Consider the following 25287-nt stretch of genomic DNA (forward strand, 5'->3'; position numbering starts at 1 on the left):
GCTTTTTAGGGTGTGAATATCCTTCTTCTGGAACTTCCTGAGGATTAGGTTGGAGCTGGATCTGATCATGATAGTATGAAAACTTGAACAAGCAAACATGTATTCTCTGACTGCTCTGTGCCTTGCTCCTCTCTCTGTGATTGTGTCTAGGTTGACCTTTAGTTGATAGGGCAAATACTTGGCTCTGCATGAGCTTCTGGTTACCGGTACAGGTGCGAGGGACTGCAGGATGGCAGCTTCACAGGGCAGCTGCTGCAGAAGCGCTGGGAATAATTGAATTTAATTGTCTTTATTGTAAAAGGCTCTAGTTACATGGCTTTAATTTCAACAGCTGACTGTAAATACCAATTTGCAAGGGGTTTGGAAGTTGGGCAGCATTGACAGATGCTGATGTATACACATTCTTAGTGGGGCTGGACATTAATTTTTCTCTGCTATACTGGTTATGCAGAAATATAAAACAATTCCTCAAAAACTTTTCCATGCTTTTCCTGAACCATCCAAGGTTTCCCTTTAGAGGGAGATGGGGTCAGGAAGACTAATGAATGCTAACGTAATCCTGTTGATATAAAGGGAGTTTTCATGGATTTACTTCAGCAAAACAGACAATAGGGTGAACGGGTCACTGTAACTACTTTACATTTTTTCATCAACAATCTTGTCTGGGTCATCCGAATCCAGTTTGCAGCTGGATAAATGGAATATCTTAGTCTAAAGGATAATGAAGAGCTGAAAGAGCACAGACAGTATCAAGTGGTCTTTTATATGCATGAATGTTCCTGTGTGCCTAATGCACACAAATGCAGGTGGACAAGGACTATTCACGTGTATGCACCTGGCCAAAACATGGACTACACTGATAGCTGTAGAATTTAGTGCTCTTATTTTCCAGTACCCTTTCTTCAGCTCTCTGCCTGCTCTGGCTTTGGCATCAGAAGGGAGACAGGGCTGGTCTTCAGTACCTGTATGTAATACAGTTCCATGAAGGTTACACCTGCACAAATGCACCGTAACTTTTTTCTATTAAAGAATGCCTAAGCTAATTGAAATCAGAAATATTGGTTAAAAATACATCTTTCAGGTGTTGAAAAGAGCCAGTTAACTCAGCTCAGAGCTACGTCTTAGTCTTTTGTGCTTACCAGGCTTTTAAAAATCATTGCTATTGTAAGGTGAAATAGCAAGAGGAGAAGGGAGGCAGTGAATGCCATCCTCTGTCTTGGGGAGATGGGAAACTCCTCTGGCACGCTGATGTTGGCCTGAGGTGCTGGGCTGGGTTCCTCCTGCTGACTGAGAGATATTTTAATGTGCCATTACTCCTTACACTTGCCTCCCTTATAAAAGGTGTCAGGAAGTCAATTGCACTGAAAGGGATGACGTATTCAGACTCTTGAAGTACAGGGGTTGTTGAAGTCGATAAAGTATGGTAAAAAGTATGGACAAATTGTGAATAACATGTTTTGATCTGACAGCTGATCTGGGAAAAAGTCTTTAGGGTGAAATGGAAGTGAAATTTTGTGTTCTGTTTGGCATAACTGAAGCATTCCACTCCTTGTAGGAAAAGCAGGTTATTTTAAGATATGTAGCATCTACTTAATGTGTTTGCAGTGTTCTGTTGAATACCAAGGCAGCCTGGCTGGGTAGAGGGTAACTGAACCCACCTGGCTGCATCAGGCTGATGCCCTCTGTGTCAGGATGGGTCCAGTTTGTTGAGGGCCACCTGCTTTTCTGTGATATTTCCATGGGCCTCACACAGAGCCACGTGCCTGCAGCCTTGTCTGCTTGGGCCCAGGCTGGGTGCTCTGGCGCAGGAGAAGAGGCAGCGGGACCCACAAAGCTGCTGACTGGCAGGAGGGAGCCATTGTGGGCATCTTTTCCAACCCTGAACCTGCAGGTGTTTCGTTGTGTCCTAACTTGTAGGATAGTGAGCTACAGAGTCCGCCTTCCTTGCTCCACCTCTCCCCCATCATGGGTTTTTATCCCCACCCTTACTCCCAGTCACATTTCAAATGAAATTTGAGTGGCGAGTTTCAAGAGAAACAACAATTCCTGACTGGCTGAGAACACTTCTTTATTGAATACACTTTCTCTTCTCCTCTCTCCCGCAAAAGCCGAGTGTTAATTACAAGAGGGGGCTGACCACCAGCCTTCTGGGAGTCCAGACAAAGTTGACTGGCACTTTCACTCAGCAGATTTCCCCTTTCCTCACGCTCTCTGCTCCCGTCTGTCAGGCCCTGCTGACGACTGCTTGGTAGGAGGGCAGTAATCTGAGCTGCGTCTGCTGAGCAAACCTCCGGCTTTTTACTGTGGGATTAGTTCCGAGGTGCCTCTGCGTGCAGCACCTGTATCTGCAGTTTATTATCTTAATCACTATGCTCCTGTTTCTCCGTTTTCTGAGGCAGTAGTGCCATTCCTGCTCCGAGGACTGCACTTGCCAAATGGCAGGCTGCCTGCGCCGCAAGGATGGGGATACCTGAGACTTTATCTGGTGTCTCAAAAGGTAAGGAGCCTCTCCACAGCTACAGCACAGCAACTGGGGCATGGCTTTGTGCCTGCGCAGACACTCGACCTCGCAGCAGGGCTTTGGGAGAGGGGGAACAGGAGTCTTACAGACCCTGTTGGTCCTAAACATCATAAGCATCATAAACTCCAGAGTAAAATGAGTGCTTAGGCAGTGCTGGGGGGCATTTTTCGGCTGCTGTTGTAAGTGAGCACCTAGCAAGAAAGGAGCCAGTGCTGTGGAGCTGCTTCGGTTCTGTCACTGATGAAGCTATTGAGTGGTGTAAGCAAATCTCGTGGGCTTTAGGCTAGAAAAGTGACAGAAGCTCGCAGGGGAGGTGGACTTCTGAAAGCCTTCAGAGTTACACAGCATGGTTAAAGACGTTAAAGTGTACAAATGATGCCATGCACTTGGGATGCCGAGTCTCGTGGGCGAAGGATCTGACTCACACACACACCATGGTGTGTCAGGTGCATTTTACACTTTTACTGTCTGAAAGAGTCTCTACCCAAGTAAGTGGCACTTTTTGTGGCCTTCACCTTTATAAGCTGAAAGGTGTTTAAAGTGAGTGTCAAACCAGGTCAGCACTGCATCAATGTTCAATACAGGTGGGCTAGCTGTACTGTCTGGGATGTATTCTAGTTTGATTAATGCAGTAACTTTGCAGAGAGCAGAAAAAGGATGTGGAGAGATGGATTCTTTAGAGATGGCCATCAGTGTAGCTCCAGTGTGAGCCTGCACACGGTTACGTTCTCTGCAGACCTGTTGCATATTATACACATCTACACGCCCTTTTAGATCAGTTGTGAATCATAAAACCAGGTTAGTTGAACTTTGATTTTCATTACTTCCTGAGACGTTAACTCCTTTAGTGATCCCATTAACTAATCTTTAAACTCATTACCTGCTTCACTGCTATTGGGATATCTTTAACGTTAGCTTTTTGGGTTGGTCTTTGGTTTTGTGAATGTGGGCCAGACCTGTGGCTGTGCGCTTTGGCTGCAGTTGTTCTAAGTGTGTGAGTTTTCTCCAATGCGATGATCTGGTCTGTTTGGTGAAAGCTGGCAGTGCAGGGGATGGCAGGCTGAAGTGGTATTACTGGAGTATTGTGTGCCTTTCTATGTAAAATGGAGTCAGTTTTGGCTGTAGATCGTCTGCTTGAGAAAAACAACTTAAACCAGCCTGTCCTGAAGTATAGATGCAGGCGCTTGTCTACCACGCACTCGTTATTCCAATGTTTAAAGAGCAGGGAGCTTTTGACAATAAAACTGAACTGGTCGCAGTAGCAAATTCCCAGTCACTTTACATAGCTCAAGATTTCCTCCTTCTGCTTGCTTGAGTCAGCTCTTTAAAACAACATTCCGAGAAACATCTGGCCAGGGGAAGACTGTCAGTGTGCTGTCAGGTTCAGTCCTTGGAGCACCCCATGGGACTCTCAGCAGCCAACTATCCCATCTGAAGAAGAGGAGTGTGTGATGAACGTGTCTGTTCCTGCCTGCATACATTGGCCTGCTTTCAGGAGCATGTGTGCCATCAAGAGCAAAACTAGTTAGCATGCGAGTAGCCCTGGAGGTTCCTGGGGAAGTGGAGCTGACTGAGATCCACAACACGTAGGAAGAGGTTGTTTCCCATCACTGTGAGTCATGGCCTGGTCCTTGCACAGATGAGCACCTTCCCAGGCTGCAGTGATGTGAAGATCCTGTCCCTTGCTAGAGGACCCATGTACATACCCCACCGCAATGCAGGGAGCGCAGCAAAGGATGGTGCCAGCTCTTCCCTGCTTGCACTTCCCCTATGCTGTGGCTCTTCTGAGGGGGACAGCAGGCAAGCAGTGTTGCAAATGAAACATTCAGCTATAAATTAGTATGGACAATCATGTACGGGCAGAGGATTAGCTTAGGCCCTAATCCACTACCTGCTTGAGTGTTTTGACACCTCCTGTAGTATTCATATCAGGTTGTGATGACCCAGGCTTGCATTTCTTCTCTTTTCCTGGGGTTGATTTGAGCAGAGCGATTCAGTGCTCTGTGGTGTGAAGTGTGAAGAAAGGTGATGGATGTGGTATCTGAAATTTGAAGAGATGCCTGAATTAAAGAGATTTGGTAGTTGTCTCCTTCAAATGAATTGAAAAACACATCTAGAAATGTTGCTATTTCCTCTGCTCTGTTTTATAGTCTCTTAAAGATAAGCCTTTCTGAAGCCTTCAAAGGGTTAAAGGCAACACCTCACAGAAATCCAAGTGGCTGAAGAAATACCAGATATTAACATTTACCTCAGTTGCCAAAGACGGGACATTTCTTTCTGCTTTTCAGAAATTAGAGCCTGCAGGGACCGTTTAACAATAAATCGCAGCAATGTGGCTGTTCTAGGGCAACCCCTGTGCACAGGCACTTAGGGGCTGTGCCAGCATCCCTTTTGTTCAATAAAAGTAACAGCAGGAATTTGATTAAAGACTGATAGAAAAGAGAGGGAGGGAGAGGGAGAAACATAGGAAAGATTAAAGAAAGAAAGAGCCACCTGGAAACTTCATTCCTCCTTTATTCCTAACTTAAGCTCATAAATACCAAATCTAAACCATTGTGTGTGTGATAGGGAGGGAAAATTTCCTGCATGCCTGCACAGAAAAGGCTGCACATGCGGTCGCACAAACAACTTTTAGCTAAAGTCATGCTCTGTTCTCAAACTTCATGCTTGCTCCTTGTCTGCATCAGAATTAAAATGAACCAGAAAATAACTTCATCCTCTGGTGCTTTTGAAGGACAACATTTAAAAGGGTCAGGCATGTCCAAGCCCTAAGGAAGAGTGGCAAAGAGTTTGGGCTGAACCTGCTGAGGAGCAGCGAGCACGTTTCCCAGGCTGGCCCAGAGCAGCCCTGCAGCTCAGCACAATGCAAATGGCCAGCTGCACACATCCAGCACCGCTAGTCGGGTTTGGCCTACAGCATCTGCTGCTTTGTCTCCATCATTATTATAACTCCCCCCTAAAAAAGAAGAAAAAAACAGTGACTCCAGCAGCCAAATGCAAATCAGCCCCAAAGAGCCTTCTTATGTGTGATCGGCAAGCAACAGGCAAATCACATTCAAATGGCTGCGGAGCAAACGCGGCTGTTTGGGGTAAGGAGACCAGAACGGTACTATTGAGTGTCAAACACGCATGCGGGAGTGATGGTGGATTGCCTTTTCCTACGCCCGCCTGTGCCCTCAGAGCTGGGAAGGCTATGCTGTGTGCTCGGAGGCACTTTGGTTCTCAAGCAGGAGTTTGAAGGGCACAGACAGGAAGAGTCAGGCCACAAACTCCTCAGCAGCCGGCACTTCTCAACAGGGTTTTGGGTATTTGGGGGGTTCTTATAGATAATCCTGCCCTACGCAGGGCAAGACTGAGCAGCAAGGCAGTGCGCTGTACACAGAGTTCACTGATGCTGCTTCCGGTGTCTGTTTACATCTGAACATCCCTGCTGCTCAGATGATGTTTTTCCCCACCTGAGACTTCTCTTATTGCATCTTTATGTTGTTTTCACTCTGCACACTTTCTCTCACACTTTTTAGCTGTTAAAAACACCTGCTGGGCAATGACCTTGGCTCTGAACTGTGCTCGTTTAAAGTGTTTTGGATGTGGTGATGTCCTCTGCAGCAAAGAGGATGTATCTGTCTCGGTCCAGCCTTCCTCGCCTCAAGGTGCAATCCTGAAGGCAGCTATATTCTTCTCCCAGGGAGCAGGAAGATGCTCAGCCCTGGTCTAGATCAGGCTCCAAGGGGCTGCTTTCTCTCTCACCCTGTTTCAGACCAGTGCATGGATGCAGGAATCAGCAGAGTCTCCAGTTAACAAACTGCTTTCTTCCAGTGACTCAAATTCTTGAAAGATCAAGTGTGGAAATTGTGTATCGTGGCTCAGTTGTGGGAAAACACAGGCGTGGAGAGGGACAGGGAAAGGCAGAGGGAGTGGGAGGGCTGAATGCTGGTCCCCTTCTTGCATCCTGGCCCTGCACCTCAAGGAGCGAGGTTGATGGGGCTTCGAGGGGAACAGCACCCTGTGCCCAAGCTGCAGGCTGGAGGTATGTGGGGAATGCGAATGGTATGCTTGAGTGGACAGCTTCAGAGTGGGGCTCAGGGATGGCTCTCCCTGCCATCTGTTGTGATCCCCGCAGGCCCATAGCAACAGCGTCTCAGGAATGGGGCTGCTTTTCTTTTTTTTTTTTTTCATAAAGAAATTCTTCCTTGCCCCCTTCCCCGCTCCTGCATGTGCATACTCATGAATAAGTGGGAACGGGGCTGGGATTCTTGCTGCAGAGGGATGCAGGCCAAAGGCAAAAAGGGTCTTTTAGGGCTCAGCTGGTATCTGGTTTGGGGAGACGTTTTCCTTTCCAAGCTGTGACGTTATAGGAACATGAGCTGATGTGTGTACTTTAATGTTAATTGCCAAAATCTCATTCTGTTCAAATCCATAGTGGATCTTTATTTGCCGTGAGGTGTATTCAGTGAAGCATCCGGTGGATGAAGCCACCTGATCAACCTTCTTGGTAAAACAGAGACCACTTCTGCCTTATTATTACAGATGCTGAGGTTATAACTGGTGTAAATAACCCTAATATATTGATTTGTTGTGCCTGTCATTTTCCTCAGGCCCCAGAACACTTCTTCCAGCTAAAGGGCTTTGCTACATAGTAAAGCAGTGGGATTGGATTCTTGGAGGCTGTAGACAGCTCAGCATCACTGGTGTTACTGAGAGATGCGGACTTTTAAGCCAAGGAAGATTGTGTCATGTAAGAACTCTGTCTCCTGCAGACGACAGCATTGAGACGGCATGCAGCCAGGAAGGGTTAATGCTGAAAGAACCTCTATTCAGGCAGGAGGGGTAGGAGCTGGCTGGCTGTCTGAGCAAATTGTTTTATTCCTTGTTTTCCCCTGGAAATTCACTTCTGAGATGCGGACTTCTTTTCTCCCCACATCTTCACTTCTTTTCCTGCTGTCAAGTAACCTGGGCCTCATTCCTGCAAATTGCTCAACCTCTCCCTGTGACTCAGTGGATTGTTCTTAGGCAAATGTTTTAATTCCTTTCAGACAAAGAATTATAGGTTGCAATTTTGCGTGAGAGTTTCAAGAGGTTTGAGGTGAGGGCTACTTAACTTTTCCAAACTGTATATTGATTTATTTAGTATTTCTATACCAAATGGCCTGCAATAAAGAGAGAATTTTGCAGAGAATCCTGTGTAGACAAGAGCGAGTTGGGGAACTGGAAACTGAAATTAATTTCTCAGGAATTTCATACCATTTCTGAAGAGCTGTCCTGCCAGAGGAGAGGGAAGGAAAACCAGCAGACACCCCCTCCCCGTGCTCAGGGTTGCAGGGAGGAGGGTATCATTTCAGTGAAAGCTGATAGGTACAGGGGGGGATGAAACTCTCCCTGTTACAAGGATTTATTATCACTTGACAGCAGTCAGTTTGCAGTCGGTGATTTGCCTTCCTGTCAGTTCCCTGAGAAGCAGGTATATTTGCTGAAGGTTGTAGAGAAGGGTAGAAATCCTGCTTTCAAGTGCAGGTATCATTTAACCTTGATAAGGAGGCAAGTGAAGCATTTCTTCTGCAAGACGGCTGCAGAGAACAGGGAATTAAAGTCTTTCTGGTCCTGCCGAGATGGGAAAACCCAAGGCATTAAATCCGATACCTACCTGCTTTTAATGAGAGCAAAGTTGTTCGGGGAAATAATCTCGGCCCTATCACCACTGCACTGTTTTCAGGAGCTAATGGCTCCTGAAAACACCTCCTCATGTGTTATTTCTTTTACTTTTAATCTCATTCAGGGAAAGCAGCAACACTTCTGCAACAAGAGATTTAGGCTTTGGCTTTAATCAGGAACTTATCTGGTCACAACCATGCTCTTACAGCCTTCCCTTCCCAGTAAATGCCCTGCAGAAGGACTGGGAGGGCAAGCCGTAGAAAACAATACTTGAAATCAAGCACTCGGTGCTTATTTCGTGCTTATTTCTTCAGTGAACCAGGATGGTATTTCTATGGGTTCTGTAATGGTCCCTTCATCTTTAGTCTCTTCTGCCTCCCCAGAAGCATGTTTTTCAGCAGTTTGGGACAATGGTCTGTTGGTTGCCTGTGTGAACTACAGGCATGAGGCTGTTGCTGTTTCTGGGGGAGCTGGAAAAAGCAAAGAGCAAGCTGTGAATGAGTGTTGTGAGCTGCTCTGAGCAGATGCAAAATTGACTCCATTTACCTATGCCTCAGCATCAAGTCATCCCTTTTGCTTCTTTGTTTTGCTATATTCTCTGCTTGAACGCTGTTGGAATGTGGAGTAAGATCCTTCCTCCATGCATGGATGCTCCCACAGTCCTCTAGCTGTAAGGAAAAGAAGCAAACTTGGGTCATTTTATTTTTGGCTCAATAAAGGAGGGTCGTAGGTGACTGAGTGCTATTAAGGTTCAAACTCACTCTCTCGTCAGTGTTTATGACAGAGTTTTGTGCTTTGCACCAGAAATGCAGCCATGATTCTGTACTGCGACAGTGCTATTGCAGTTTATGTGACATGCAATACGTGCTGTAAAGCCCTAGTCCCTGACCCAGGAGATCTGTGAAGGTATCTGCTTTGTAAATCTCTGCCTCTCATGAGTCAAAGCCTAGAAGAAAAGTCAAAGTTCTGTATACACTAATTGCAACAATTAGATGGCTTTTAACCTGCTCATGTGATTTTGATTCCAGCTCTTACACGGTTGGAACACAATGCCTCAGCGTAATGCAAGAGGCGTTTTTTTATATAACTTTTTGTTATATCTTCAGGTTTGTCCTTCTTGTAAGGATCACTCACTCCCATCACAGCTCCTGGCATCATGTTTTTCAGCCCGTGGCATCAAGAGGGCATCTATTCATCTCAATGCTTTGTGTGAGGTTCCTTCAACAGGAACCTGTCTTTTGCAACAGTACAGCAACATTTATCATTACAGTTCAAAGAAGAGGCTTAGGAAATTGCCCATTCCTTGCATCTGACCTCCCTAGAGATGTTTCCCAATTCCTAGCTTCATAAGGCATTCTGTAATACTGGACCATCCTGCTGATTCACGCAGTCTGAGATCTTGCTTCAGCCAGTGGCCGGTAGAAGAGATTCACCTTAACCACCTTGTGACAAGAAATGTCACAGTGATTCCCTGTGCAGGCTGGCTCCAAAGTAGGAGATCTGCTGGTGCAAGCCTCCCAGTCTTTCCTAGCTGGTGTAGCCGGAGATGCTGGGGCCTACGGACTATGACAATCACTAGGTTTGTCTTAGTCTTCCTCTGGCAGCCTGGTGCCATGCCAAATTTCACCCACCGGCTGTGTGTAAATGCAGGCACAGTGCCTCTAGCTGGAGGTGAGCAGATGAGCTGCCTGTATCCCATGTCTCATCTTGCCTGGGAATCTCTTTCCCTTTATGAAATTTAGCTGCTGTTGTTGCTGTTCCTGCAGGTCTCAAGAATCCTTAATGCTATTGAATATTTTCCACCTCAGCTCCAACATGGCATTAGATGGCCTTGGATGCTGATTCTTTTCCCCTGCATTTAATTCAGTTTGGTTCTGTTTTCATTCCAACCAAGTTTTATTTCCAAAGTTATCCATCATTGATACATGAGGAAAGATTCTTTGCTAAAGACAAATGAGTTAAAGAGACTGTCAATGATATATGAGATAAAATATAGACACAATTATTTCAAGGCTGCTTGTATATGGTTCTTTATTTCTTTTTCTTCCTTTTATCTATGGATATCAAAAAGCAGAGAAAAAAAAATGCCGGGAATGCCCTGTCCCATCACAGTTATGCTGACAGTACATTCAGAGCGATCCATGGCGACAGCTGTATTGCCCATCTATCTGCAAGCAGAAAATTGTACATCATCTTGGACAATGCGTGGCATTGCAGACCGACACAAGGGCCACATTGCAGGCATGGTGGGAACCATCACTCCCGGCCCCTGGTTTGTTTGTGTGCACAAGAATCATGCTTATAATATTGCTGTAACGTAGCACTTTGCATCTAATTTAAGCAATTCTGGGCCTTTTGTTTGTCTTACAAGGTCTAACCTACAGACAAAAGCCGTGGTCCAGCCTGAAGTTTATGAGACATCACCAGACATTCATGTTCACACATACACGCTCCATCAGAGGAATTTATGGCCATTACAATGTCCTGTAATGAGTACAAAATGAGACCATTACATATTCACTTAATTAGTTTGACAGATTTTCATTTAAATATAAAAAGACGTCTGGTCCATAGGGAACAAAAGGAGGGCTTTGTCTCCAGTGCCGTTTTTGACTCCACTTTGCTGGGGCAGGAGGTTGGGGGTGACAGTTGAAGGGAGATGATTCAGTATGAATAATTCTCATCTTTTCATTTCATGTTGCCATTTCTTTGCTGCTTTTCCAGTTCCCTTGGAACACCTTGAGGGGAGCTGTGTGATACTGCAGCCAGGAAAGCCCAAGCGAGAACTCAGATTTTCCAAAGCACAATGAATCCTTTGGAAGTGGGAGAGAGCACCATGCTCTGGTTTCTTTGTACCCTGGAGCAAGAGGTTTATTGGTGTGGGCCCTGGAGCCTGTAACCTCTTTTCCCATCTACTTTTCCTCCTACTTTTCCTCCTCCGGACTTAGCACGGCAAGTGTCTGATCCTTGCATTGTGGACTTGCCAAGCTCCCCTTTGTCTCTGACAAATCTTCTGTTCAAATTTCAGAGACACAGGAGTTACACACTAGTGCCTTTAAGCCTCTTTCTTGGTGCAATCACACTTGGTATGATGTTTTTCCAGCAGGGTCAGCAAGACCCTGTGGGTCAAGGAACAGAGCAGGTTCTACCTTAGCAGCATGTCTCCCGCATGTTTGGGCCAGAGAGAGAAGAACATGATGCATACATGCAAACACGTGAGTAAGAGCAGCCTGAGGGACAGAGCAAGCCACAGACAGCTCACCAAAGCTGCTGCTCTGGAAGCCTCATCTTTCCAGTACGCTGGAGATAGTTACTCTCACAACTCGAAGGAATCACTTGAGGTCCGTGTGGTCCCTCTTTAGTGTGCCACATGTCTATGAGAGGACAAATGTGTTTATGGAATTTCTTCACTAAAGAGGTGAGCCTAGCCTCAGGGAATGGCACAGTTTGTGGTGTGTTGTTTAGTAAAAACAGAAAGCCTGATCCTAGGTACCATCTCTTCTTTGCCCAGAGGGGAGCTGCAAGAATATGTCCTTGCTCCTCAAGCTGTCACTCTGTGTCAGGTACTGCAGGGGCTGTTGATGGGAATACAATGACATTGATTAGAGATTTTTCCACTTTAATAACTGTAACCACCTAGAAGAACATAAACTTTGCCACAGCAGCCATGCAGCGCATGACCAAAAGCCTCCAGCACACCAGCCACACCAATGCTTGTCACAGTCATCTGCTTGGTGGACTCATCACAGGCAGTGGAGCCCCAAGGCATGTTCTCCACTACACCAAACTCCTATCAACAGAGGAGAGCCCAGGTGAGGAACAACAGGTCTTGTGATACTCTGGGTGTTTTCATGGGGCACCTTCAGATGAGCTTATTGCCTCCTTTCCCAAGTCCCTTATGGGCTTTGTCTCTTCAGTACAACCCAGTAATCTTAAACAACCAGCTGAGCCTGGCCCTGAAAAATATCTTGATTTGATTCCCATAACAGAGACCTCCAAAATACAATCCATTTTGGAGGTTAATAGTATTTTAGCAGCATATGAATGACCCTTTGTAAGAAGATCAGTGTTCCTTTAACCCAGGGTTTTGTCTCTGGTTCTTAAGAAAGGGAGCCTCAGAGTACACAGACCTGGCTCCTTTCATCAATGTACGTGACACACAGGAGCCCTGGAGACTGGTGCCGTGAGTCTTATTTTTTAGGATTTTTTTCACACTATCATCCTGCAGCAGCAAGTTCTGCTTCTCAGATAGTTGGGGATCAGAGAAAAAGAGGTGGTTTTTTATTTATTTTTGTAGTAATGGTGATTTCTCTTTGTAAGGGTCAGCAACAGCTGTACCAGCTTGCCCTGTACCTTTTCCTACATCTTTTTCATCTCTATTCTATCTGCAGTCATTTGTCCTTCAGTTTATTCATGTTTTTGTATTCTGTATGCTCTGTTGGCATCACTTCAGCTGTGGGTTTTTTTCCTAAATGGTCAGGTTATGCAGCTTTTTTAGTAACTTGCAAAGGAATACTTGCTTAATTTCACTTCTCTTTTTTTGGAGGCCACCTGATGCCCTTGTCAGCTCTGCACAAAAAGCACTAAACGTAACAATTTCCAAGGGCATTTCTGTACTCACTAGTAGAAGTTCTTGAAAGTCAACATGAGATGTCCTCCAAAGATCCTTGCGTGCATCCAGCATATCTAAACCACAACTCCTTGGATTGTGGTAGATTTGGATTGCCTTAGGCTTAGATCACTCACCTCAGGTCTACAGGTTTGTGCCCTTAAATAGCTTAAGGTGTTTCTTTGGTTCATAACACACCATCTGTGGGGCCATTCACCTCTGTGTAACCAGCATTGTGTCCTTATCAGAGCTGACAAAGTTTGTTCCTGTGCAAGGTTTACACACTGGGAGCCAGGACTATGTGCACAGCTACTTTAATTACATGTCTAAGTGCCTCTTGGATGATGCTGGTAAATTCATGGACGCTTGAGGCTCCCTGTGACATCTTAAAATGGAAACAGAGCTGCAAAACATATAGAGAGCCCAAAGCATTCTGCCTCTTTCACACGCAAAGACCTCAGAGGTGCCTGATTATCCTCAGCTTCTATCATACCTGAGAAGCCCCCCACCTTGTCCTTCCTAGGATTGCCAGTCTGGATACTGATGCTGGGTAAGAAGTGACTTCTTCCCTGGCTGGATGCAAACACAGCAATTTTCCTGCTTCATTCAGGATCTGAATGCTTTTATTCCATGTTGTTTAGCTCAATCTCCCTTGCCTGGCGTAGGCTTTTTAAAATGTTCTAACAAAAAGAAGTGTGGGCCTGATGGTGTATTAGTGCTGTTGGAATTTGAACTGCTCTTGTTTTTTCAAGTTATTCTTATCAGAGAGGCCATGATTCTGGAAGAGGCACAGAGGCTGCTCCTTTCAATAAAGCTGACAAAGCAGGAAATGATCAGCCGGCCCTAGACAAAATCATAACCGAGCTTTTGCTTTGAGCCACAGTGGGATAGACCCAGACTCATAAATCAACCTGTTAAGCCTTCAGACATGAGTTTTTGGAACCTTCTAGGCGTTGTTTTTTTCCTCCAACTGATAAGAAATCTTTTAAGTGTGCAAGCTTTGTGATGTCATTAAAGACAAAAGCAATGGATGTTGCTCCAGGTCCGGAGTCAAGGCAGGGAGTGACCTCACCCCTCTAAAAAAAAAAAAAATCCACAACTTCAGCTATGGGTATTTATTATACATAAGCACAAAGTGAAACAAGGCACTGGTTTATCAGGAATGAGAAATGGTTGAGTCAGTGTGGAAGAGCTAGAATTCCTGGAATGGTTTTCAGAAGATACAGAAAGAACCAGACCCTCTCAGAGGTGAAGAAGTGATTTCAGACCAAATAAATGCATTAGATGAATGTGGCCTTTGCTCCCCTCCCTTTAAGAATATCAAAGCCAATGCTGATGCTTCATAAAAGTCTCTTTTTGAAGGGCTTGACTGACACTCTCAATTAACTTTTTTCCAGCCCATGACTGTTTTCTGGGAACAACTGGCAGAGGCAGCAGTGTGCAGTGGAAGCAGCCAGAAGTGTTGGCTGTGATCTGTGTCCCAGGAGCTTGGCTTTGGTTATGGTGTAGGACACAAACTCTTACATCTCTACGTGCTGCTGCTTCAGCTTGGAGAGAGCATGACTTTGTCCTGGTTTGCATCTGGGTTTATTCGTAAGGTACATATGGAGATGTCAGAAAATGTCTCCCCTCTGCCAGTGTCTTTGAAGAGGCTCTGCCTGTGACCCAGGTGTCCCTTGTGCCGCTGCTGCTGCCAGGAGCTCCAGGCTGCCTTTTATTGCAGTGTCTGACAGTTAAGCCAAGCCAGAGTGAGTGCCTGAGGGGGTAATGTCTGTAGTCTTTTTGACACTCGGTTCTGCACTCTGGAGGACAGGAGGCATTTTGGTGTCTGAACTGAACCCCTTCATATGACCTGTGTGCAGTCTTGGTGCGTATCTTGTGCTCTGCAAAGCATTTGTGTGAGTGTTTAGGGGCAAAGAAAAACAAAAAACATCAGCACTTGACATCATTTAAATTCGGGAGTAAGGTAGCAGCTAGTACTGTTCTTCACTGTTTGGCTAACTCTAATCCCCTTGAAAACCTAAGGAAAGAATAATTAACCAATATATACTGCTAAAAAAAATCAACAGTATTCCTCTTTCCTCATAAAAAAAAAAAAGATAAAATAAAGGGCTGTAGTTACACCGTATAAAGTCTGATTGCTAGGTGCACCATTCCAGACTCCTGCTCAGTCACTGTAATGATGGGTAGCTGCTTCCTCTTTGGGCATTTTATGCAACTTGGTGTTTTTCTTTGTGTAGGTGTTGGCTGCAAGCAAAGAGAAGGTGCACGGGCAGGTTAGCAATGCAGAGATGCCAAGAGGCTGGTTCTCCTATAGCACATCAGGTGGAAATCTTGTAACTTTGGTGAAGTGGTGTCTGTTTAACCTAGACTAAAATACTGGCCAGCATTCTTCCTTTTGTTTCACAGTTTTCATGACAGTAATGTAGGAGCTTAGCGCTCAGGGAAATCACCAGCCTGCTGGTGTTTCTCATGATGTGTGAAACTGCCAAGGGAGAAATGGAAATGGTGGCTCCTCAGGAAACAGGGGGATTTGTGAGAAATCCCCAAACTCTCCAGTCAATTTCCATTGCTCTGGAAAAGAACCCATTACCCAGGAAAACAATTTCTTAGTACATCAGGAGGCCTTTAATGATAAGAGTTGCAGGGAAACCTATCTCTTCCCCAGGGAGCTGGCTGGCCTGCAAACTAACAGTCTGTTTCTCCCCATGGAATAGGTCTTATATCGGCCTGAATTTTACAGCAATGTGTTACCAACTCCTCTCTGTTTAGGCTACAGCACCTGCAGAGCCAAACGGACAGTCTGGTGTCTGTGCCATCTGCTCTCAGCCTCTGCGCTTGCAGGAGAGCCGGAGAATAGGAAGCAGATTGTGGTTGCTGAGCAGAAATGAGTTTTCTCCTTTATTTGGAGGTGTGAGGGAGAGATAAGCGCAATTATTATGGGGGCAGAGTGCCTGGTTTTCATTTCTGCCTGTGCCACGTGTCCAGTGCAAGGTGAGGGGGGAGATGTCTGCGTATATATATTCGCGTATCTCTCTCTGGGCAGTTCATAACAGCCCTTCCAATAGTGAAGGATGTTGTGAGGCTTAATTACCATGTGCAAAGCCATTTGCAAAACACATTGCACCGCTGAAGTATGAAATGGCAATTAAAAGGAAAAAAAGAAGGTCTTTCTCTCTAATTTTCAGAGGAATGTCTTTGTACTTCAACTTGGTTGCTGTAACCACAGCGCAGGAGATTTTCCTGCTAAGTAGATGGTGAGAAGTGCTTCTTAGCAAAAGAAAAATACCCCCTTCCTCAGACTCAGTCACCCAAGAATGAACATTTTGAGGCTTAAAAGAGAAACAGATTCTTAATCATTCTCTCTCCCACCCAGCCTACGGGAGCCACCAGGTCTCTTCAGCCCCACACGCCCAGTTGCAGGATTCTACCAGTTCCAGAGAGGGACACACAAGACATTGCCAGTGGTGGCGAGAAGTAATGTTCAAACTTGGTGCAGCTGGCAGGGTTGTGGTGCCAGGCAGGTCCTTGTGATGTCTCTCCAGTGCTGGAAAGATGTGGCCTCTGGAGGCAGGGCCAGGGTATGACTTTTGCCTGTCTCCTCTTTGCAGAGGGTCTGGCACCATGAGCACTACAAACTTGGCTGGTGCTTCCAGGACCTCTGACAGCACACAGCCCAGGTGCCTGTAGCTCTCCAGAGCTGTTAGAATCCATAGCATTTCAAAGGTAAAGCTGACACTGCCTGTGGTCTGCTCCCTGCCATCCCAGCAAGTCATGATATTGGCTGAAAGTCTTGCCTCTTAACTCGGGATGTCTGCTGAAAATCACTTTTATGCTTATAATCCTGGTATCTCCCCACTCCTGGCATTTCTGTGGTGCTTCAGGGCTCACTATGAATGGAGAACACAAGAGGTACCATAAAGCAGTTCCGCCACAGAGAAGAACCCAGGAAAAGGCAGCGTTGTGCTTTCCTTTATGTATATCTTTGTTTGAAGATAAATCACAAGCCACAGAGATGGAAGTCATAGTACAGCTCATGGTGTGGGAATGGGTGTGTGTGGGCGGTGTTGCTTCAGAGCAAGCCCTGTTTGTTTTGCATGCTTGTTTAAAAGAACTGTGCTGGGAAAGCCACAGGGACAACAGGGAGTTTAGTTTTGCTCCACAAATTGTCTGTATGGCTTTCAGGGTGTTTTGTGTGTACGTGCTTCACATACATCGATGCAGCCAGTTGCTAACAGCAGGCTGCACGTAAGAGTTGTCCTGGAATGGGGTCTTCAGCCCAGAAAGCCAACCATATCCTGGGCTGCATCCAAAGCAGTAGGACCAGCAGGGCGAGGGAGAGGATTCTGCCCCTCTGCTCTGCTCTGATGAGGCCTCATCTGGAGACCTCTTTTCAGTTCTGCAGTACTCAGCACAGGAAAGACACGGAGCTGTTGGAGTGAGTCCAGAGGGGGCCACAGAGATGATGCGAGGGCTGGAGCACCTCTGCTAAGAGGACAGGCTGAGAGAGCTGGGGTTGTTAAGCCTGGAGAAGAGAAGGCTCCGGGGAGACCTTAGAGCAGCTTCCAGTGCTGAAAGGGGCTCCAGGAAAGCTGGGGAGGGACTCTGGATGAGGGAGGGCAGGGACAGGACAGGGGGAATGGTTTAAACTGAAATTGGGGAGATTGAGATGAGATCTTAGGGAGAAATGTTTTGCTGTGAGGGTGGAGAGGCCCTGGCCCAGGTTTCCTAGAGAAGTGATGGCTGCCCCATCCCTGGAGGTGTTCAAGGCCAGGTTGGATGGGGCTTGGAACCCCTGATCCAGTGGGAGGTGCAGGGCAACTGGAACTGGATGTACTTTGAGGTCCCTTCCAGCCCAAACCATTCCATGATTATATGGTGCAGATAGTGAAGCAGGAGCCTCTTCTGCTACATGGGCTCTCAGGGGAGGCAGCAATAAGTGCTGGGCTGAGACCAAACAGGACAGAACAGACTGAGCACCAGCTGGATCTGTAACACTGAGGTGGAATAGCTCTTGTAAACAGCTTTTCCTGTACCATATTTGTTACTCCTAACCTCTCCTAAGGGTGTTTTTGCATCTTTACCTCCCCTAAGCGCACCTGTGTAATGCAACGCCACATGATGACATTGCTACACAGCCCATCCCGGCTGCCATGCGTGTGGGCCACCAGGAAACTGCCGGCAGCTCTTGCCAAGGGAGTTTGCCTCACTCATAAGGACAAACACTAGTGGAAAAGAAAGAGGAGAAACAAAGGGATGGACTGGGAAATGTGGAAAAGTCACAACGGAAGAAGGGGCTGCAGAAATTGGCCATGTATGTCACAGCACAGTTTCCATTGCTAAGGGCTGTTCTCCTCCTGCAGGTTTAGATGAGCACCCCCTCCTCTCATGGCTGCAGTGGAACTAATCTGACAATAAGGATTACTCATGTGAGTAAAAGCTTGCAGGCCTGAACTGCTGAGTGTCGCCCACGCTCCTGTTTGCTCTTCCCAGCACTGACTGAACCCTGGGAGATGGGGAGAGGAGTATTTTCCAGGGCGCTGGACTTTTTGCGGCAGTTGCAAGGTTAATTTGAGCTGTCTTACGACCTTCTGACCCTCAACATGCTCTGGGGTGAAAGGTGCTTTGTTCCTTGCCCCCGTTTTGTCTGAGCGTCCAAGGAATGGACAGTCTGAGGAGCTAATGTGCTGCCCAGATAATGGGGAAAGGTCCGGCAGTGTCAGCTTTACATGGCGTTAATGACTGATCCTGAATTTCTGCTCTAGCAGATGGTAGGATGCAGCTCCATTGCAGTGTCCCGTATCTTCCTGTTTTACAAGTGGCTTGGTCGCTTTCATGCCTTGGTTCCTATCCAGTCTGCTTTGGATCAGGCCTGGTCCTGCGATGCTTTGTGGAAAAGAGGCAGCTGGAATGAGGGGATTCAGAGAAAGCATTTTTCAAATGACTAAACAATGCCCTGCATGTGAGCTGGAGGCAGTAAGATGACTCGGCACAGGGCTGGCCTTGGAATCAGGAAACTGCCCTCTAATTATTGCTAGCTGTTATCTACATCATTGTATCTCATCATTGTAGGAGCCCTGCTCGCGGGTTGGGAACCAAGAGTGCTTGCTGCTGTGAAAGCAGAGCGAAAGGCAGCCTCAGGCCTTCAGGCAGAAGAGATCCCTGAGTATGCCCTGCGGTCTCAGGCAGTTCTCATCAGCCCAAAGGGCGTTACTGCAGCCTGTGGGGCTGATTCAGCAGATCATGTTTAGTTGTGACTGAGGAGTATTGCCTGGGAAGGGACAGCATGGAGTTATCTGCCCCAATTACACTGATTTTATTAGTATCATAGAATCATAGAATAACCAGGTTGGAAGAGACCCACCGGATCATCGAGTCCAACCATTCCTATCAAACACTAAACCATGTCCCTTAGCACCTCGTCCACCCGTGCCTTAAACACCTCCAGGGAAGGTGACTCAACCACCTCCCTGGGAAGTTTTTATGTTTGAAAGCATCACATAACATGGCAGTGTGGCTGCTCCGTGGGTGGCTTTTAGAGGCCATTGCAACTTTGAGCTGTTCAAGAGGTTTGTCTTGTGAAATAGAGGACCTTTACCAAATGCTTTCCATCTGCTCCTAGAATCACAAAATCGTTTGGGTTGGAAAAGACCTTTGAGAGTCTCAAGTCCAACAGCTCTGCTTGTTTCTCTTTTTTGATAAGAAGCAAATGTGGTGTTTGAAAGTTTTTATGATGATTGCACTTTTCGTGTCATTTCCAAAGACCTGATTCACAAATATGAAGAGAAGCCACTCTAACCACCTCGTTCAGTAGGAATGCAGCTCTTTTTGAATGTGTGCTCTCACTGGTGCCTGTCAGGTAGGGGAGGTTAGTTCTCAGAGCAGCACTCAGGAGCAGAAAGTCACGGGGGTTCTTTCTTATGCATTTATTCACTCAGCTGCCTTCTCTTACTCCCATCTGCACCACCAGATTGGTGCTATGGAAAACCAGTCATTTCTCTCGCAAAACAATTCCCAGCAGCAGGACGTGAAATGGCACTTGGTAACACTGAGAACAGTTCTGAAAACTGAAATTTTGCAGGGTGGGCTCTCTGGTGACAAACTTCAGTACCTGCAGTTCTGCACTCGTGGTGGTGTAATCGATCTTCGCAGCCCTCCTTTGCTGTACTGTGATTATTCTTCTTTCCTTTAGGTTCAGCTATGGGAGACCCACTCCACTGCCAGCTCTGCCACTCATCTCCAGGGCAGCACTGGCTTTGTGCTTTACCTTTTCCTAAACAGAAGGCCTGAGAGCTAAGCACTGTTTTTCCATAGTTAAGGCGTATGTAAGAGGATCTCACTTTAATTTCAAAGTCATTAAAATATTTTCTGTCGTAGAGCTTAATGGGCAGACACCTCTCATCTGGTTTACCCTGGGGAGAGTGGTGCCTATGAGAGTTTGTAACAAACAGCATTTTTGAAGAGTGAATAAGGGTTCATGGTTACCATAAGCTGCCCAGGAATTCTGAAGGATCTTATCTTTTTAATGAGAATGACTCAAGTGTACATCTTACGCCAGCTTTGTGTTCAGGCTGTCACATTTCACGTTCCTTACCCACAACTTCTCCATTCAAAGATGGATTCACCAAGGATAGTAAAATTTGCTTGGTGAGAAGATTTTGACTTTTCATTACCATTTGAGCCTCTCTCCAGGGGAATGAAGAGTACAATGTAATAGCTGCTGTGACTGCTTGCTGGTGGTAGAAAGCAGTCATGGTTCACGCTGAAGGAAGATGGTAGACTTCTGTGTTTCTGTAAGGCCAGAATGAGTGAAGTTTAGAAGAATATTCCTGTAAAAGCATTCACTGATTGCCTTTAGGCAGATTTCACTGTGATGGTGCAGTGCTGTAGCTCCCTTCCCAGTTCCTGAGCTCTGCCACTGGCTCTGGCGACTCCTTGTTCTCCTTTAGGTGAATACCCAATGCCTTGCTAGTTCCTGCTGCTGGAGAAATAAAAAGGAATGGGGTAGAGGCTGGAAAGAGGGTCCTTGGGAATTGTCCCCACATCTTATGCCAATACATCAAAAAAACCCTCAATTACTTGACTACTGGACTGTGTGTTTTAAGGTTAAGCCAGGCAGGATTCCTAATGTCTCAGGGCCTGATCTCTAACAGCTAAACACATTGGTCACCTCCCTTCGGCACCTGACACATTGGTGGGACTGGAGGATGGTGGTAATGTGTCTTCCCTAAAAGCAGGGGCAGGATTTGTTCCTGAGGTCAAGGGACCAGCTTGCCTCTTTGCCAGATTGGAAGCACAACCTTTCCAACCAGTTTGTCAGCTCCATTATTTAGTAACCTGCTTTGTTTATGCTATAAAACCTAGCTCTGGCATTGACTGTGGATTGCCAGAGGGCATAGGAACCACAAAATGAGTTGCTCTAAATCCAGTGCATGAACCACTCAGGCTTTAGAGATGTAAAGAGGAGGTTTCTCTCTAGCTGATGGTTTTATTCTCAGTCACATTCCTGTGGGAGGAAACGGACTGAGAAAATGGGGCAGAATACAGGTCATGCACTGTGGTTAGAACAGCCAGAGCTCCAGAGCAAAGACCAAAACACAGTCTGCACCACTGAGGGATTCCAGGCGGGCCAACAGACAACAGGGGCTTTAGCTCCCTGCCAGTCTCTCACCTGACATGGCCTCTAAACCCACTGGGGCTTTAACAGAAACCGAGGTGAATTAGAGGGAGGTTTTCCTTGAAACCTGAGTTAAAGAGTCTTGGAGGCGTTTATACTCACTTAAATGGTGAGTCCCTAGAAGTTCAGTGGCTCTAGGCCTGGAAGTCACGGAGTTTTTTTCCCTCTCTTTAATCACAAGCACTGACATAGTTAAAGGCAAGTCAAAATTGTATGGTTTACCCTTCAGTCTTGCTCTGACCTGTCCCAGAGTTTGGAAATTGCTCCACTTAGAATTTTATTGCCTCTCTCAATGACTGGAGAGGTTTGTAGGGCTGCCCAAGCACAAGGCCATGTCCCCTGCGATCAGGAGTTTACAGTGCAATGCAACGTGCAGGCAAGCCACATCAGAAATGCCTTTTGCAGGCAGTGCTGCCATGAAGGGGATCAGCAGCCCCAGTAGAAGGGCTCACCAAAATCCATCGTTCCTGAGTGACTCAGTCCTGCGCACAGCCAAATATTCTGGTTTGATCCAGAAAAGCTTCTAAGATCGTGATCAGCTTGGAGAATGTGAGTGGTTCTGCTGAAACGCTCTAGGATTACCTCCATGCTGGCATGAGGACAGCAGGCACAGCCTTGCAGGATCAAGCCCTTGGATAGAGAGGCTGTGTGCTGGAGGAAGGGAGAGAGGCGACTGCTGGCACTCCAGTCACAGAGTAGCACCCTGGAATTCAGGGGCAAAAGCACATCAGAGGTTTTATTTAATGCCCATCTGCCTGAGGTCCTCAAACTGCGCAAGCCAAGATCAACAAAGGAGGCTAAAACCTCTAGCCCCAGTTTCTCTTCTTTCCTGACAGCAATGTCAGGCACTAAACCAAATCCTTTCTGGGTGTCAGGTGAGTCAAAGCCTGCGGTGTGCCCCAGAAGGGGATTCCTGGGGATTTATGTTCCATCAACAAGATGAGTGATAATTAAAGCCTGAATATTTCTGCTAAGCTGGGAAACAAAAAAGAACCGTCTTAATTCCTTAAATTCCACATGCCAGGCTGTAAAATATATTCCATTCATGTCTGTGTCTCGCTGCTTGTTCTCTCTGTGTCCCTTTCTTTAGTGCTCAGCCACCTGCCTGTAACCAGCATCCTGCAGGTTCTCAGGGCGGCTTTCTTCTCCACTCCCCCTGCCCTTGGTCTTGTTGCTTTGACACTGAGGCTTCGTTGTCTGCACGAGACAGTATGTTAGAGCTCCCTGGCCTGCCTAGCTCCCATAACTTCATTCTTGGAAAGTTTCTGAGTTTCCCGGGTGATAAAACATGAGCAACATTTGCTTTGACCTGAATCATTTCTGAAAGCACTCAGCCCTGTTTTGTTATGAAGGTTACTCAGGGTGGGTGGTGGGGCATGAGAATTCCCAGCGATGGCAATTCCTGAAAAGTGTCAAGAAGTCGCTGCCGGCACCTTTTGCGCCACAGGGTTGGTTTGTTTGGTTTTTTAGTCTATGCTGAAAAATGCTTCTGAAGCGCTGGAGGGGAAAGACCCAGCAGAACAAATCAGCATGTTACAAGATCAGCTCTTGCTGCCTTTCCCCTACTCTCACCAAAGGAAAAAGGAGAAAAAGAGGGTGCAAAGAAAAAAATTCAAGGCTGAGCTCTGTACACAGAGCAGCTATCAAACCGTCACAGGTCGCCACTGTTATAACTTGGGTCAGAATAGTATAATAGCAGAGTGTTTGCTAGACTTGTAAAACCCTCCAGTTATTCACTGCAGACCAAACTAATGAATCAAGCAGGACAGTGCTTAAAACTGCTTGAAAACCTATAAAATGACAAAAAAAAATCCACCCAGCAAATAGCTCTGGAATATTGTTGATTGACTACATGGCATTTCTTTTTCTTTTCTCTCCATTATTTATCCCCTTAAAATCAATACTGTAGGCATGATGGGTGACTCAGGGCCTTACAGTGACTTCCAGAGAAAGGTCACTAATAGTTCTCAAGGAATTACTTTGGAGTCTGATTCTGTTCTCATTTATTCTGGAGAATATGGGAAATAATTTTGTGTTTAAACAAGCGTGTGTTTATACAAGCCTGTGTTTGAGTCTTACTACAGTGGAGTTCAGATCATCCTGCAAATTAAGCATGTGCACAGAACATAGGGACGTGCTCAACAGCCAGTACCAGCTCCAAGTGCCTCCTGAATCAGGGTTCAAATGTAGAAGCTGATGGTTCTTTCCATGTTCAGGGTGTCAGGGTGTTGGAGGAGGCTGATAAGAAAGATCATGTCCCTGTTCTGCACTGCATCAAAATTAGAAATGGGATTTATCTATGCAAGGATCCTGAGTGCTGAACAAGAGTAAAGTACTTTGCATGTAGGGTTACTGAGTGAAAAGTTGTGTTACAAGGATGTCCCTTTTTCTTTGGAAACATGGACGTTGTCAGCTATCCCAAATTGAAGAATTTGAGTTTTTCTCAAAAGTTCTGTGTTTTTCAGGCCACTAAGTTGGTATCTTTGGTGAAATCCTCCTAGAGGAGCTATTTCTGCAGTGGGTGCTGTCTATGTGAAACCCCAGCACCCCAGCTGAAACCTGTTCCTGAGGGACTTGTGCCCATCTGGAAGAAGCTGGTGGCCCAAAAGCTGTTGGCTATCAGGCTGCTGGCAGTGGTCTGCCCTGTATTCAGAATCCTTTTGCTTTAGGATTAAACATAAGCGGGTGGCTGAAAGTTTTTTAATTAATGCAGTTTCTTTTGTAGCTGTCCAGAGGTTCTGGACAATCTGTGCGTTCTCTTTGGTCAGGCAGCTCAGATGCTATCAGTGTTTTCAGTAACCCATGCTTTATCTGTCAAAGCAATACAATGTTTCAGCTAGGTATAAAATACTGATAAAAGTGCTCACTGATATTTTCCCTATGTAGGACATGCTTCTGAAAGGAAGTATCACAGCATTTCTAAGAGATCGGGATCTCTACTTTCCATGAGAAGTGTCTGAAACAGACACTGACTGTGTTTTCTGCAGGCAGAAAAATTAAGATTTAGAAGCTAAATGTGGCTGTTATGTTGCAATAAAAAGAAGCTTACATTGCCTTAAAATACTCTGCCACCTTCCCTGTGCTTGAAGTCCTTGTGTTTCAGTCATTGTTAACTGGCTTTATTTAATTCCTTGGAGTTACACAATGCATTTCCTTGTCATGTCATGTGTATTGGGATCCATACTTTATTTTCAGCATCATGGTTGCAGTGAATCCAGTGGCAGAGACAGATCCTGCTTTCTCCCCTCCCCGTTTTATGTCAGTTTGTACATTCTGACCAGGGAGGGACAATCGGAGGACATTTTACTCCCCTGTAAAGGGTTTATATTCAAGATGTGAATGAACACCCTCCATTTCTGCCCTATTGTGTCTTATTGTTTAATCAGACCCCGCTCCTGCGGGGTCTCATGACTGTGTGGACAGGTAATGTCAATCCAATCAAGACAAATTCCAAGGTAAAATCTTTTAATGCCTGCAATGATTGACAAGAGCCCATCCAGCAAACTGTCTTGTTGTCCAGTTTTAACAAGGCTGTGGGTGTCATCCATGGGGATCTTTAATCCAGGGTGTAGCTGCTTCCAGAAGCTCTGGAGATGCGCACGATGAGGAAGGAGGAACCACACATGGATAATTTGACAGAGGAATTGGCTACCTGGCAGTCTAGGGAGTGAATGTAATTAAAAACATTCCTGTCTCCAGCACAGGGCTTGTCAATCCATCCTGGCTCTCTGTAATTAGAGATGGTGAGGGGATATATTTGGTTTGGAGTGAGTTTATTGGTATTTTCCTTGCTTCTGGCCCTCCTGTTTTATGGTGGCATGTTCTCTGGGA

General features: G+C 46.0%; 1 protein-coding gene across 3 annotated transcripts in view; it reads left to right on the plus strand.

Moving 5' to 3' along the window:
- Window positions 1–25287, plus strand: part of SHROOM3 (shroom family member 3) — a 138398-nt gene that overhangs the window by 47995 nt on the left and 65116 nt on the right. The window contains exon 1 of one of the 3 annotated variants that reach the window (XM_069855006.1): window positions 18190–18208. The exons of the other annotated variants lie outside the window; for them this stretch is intronic. Coding sequence (XP_069711107.1) covers window positions 18207–18208 — 2 coding nt within the window. The 5' untranslated portion in view covers window positions 18190–18206. Of the gene's footprint in view, window positions 1–18189; window positions 18209–25287 lie in introns of those variants that run through there. 3 annotated transcript variants of the gene reach the window in all.

The sequence above is a fragment of the Phaenicophaeus curvirostris genome, chromosome 4 (assembly GCF_032191515.1).
Source record: "Phaenicophaeus curvirostris isolate KB17595 chromosome 4, BPBGC_Pcur_1.0, whole genome shotgun sequence".
NCBI lineage: Eukaryota > Metazoa > Chordata > Aves > Cuculiformes > Cuculidae > Phaenicophaeus > Phaenicophaeus curvirostris.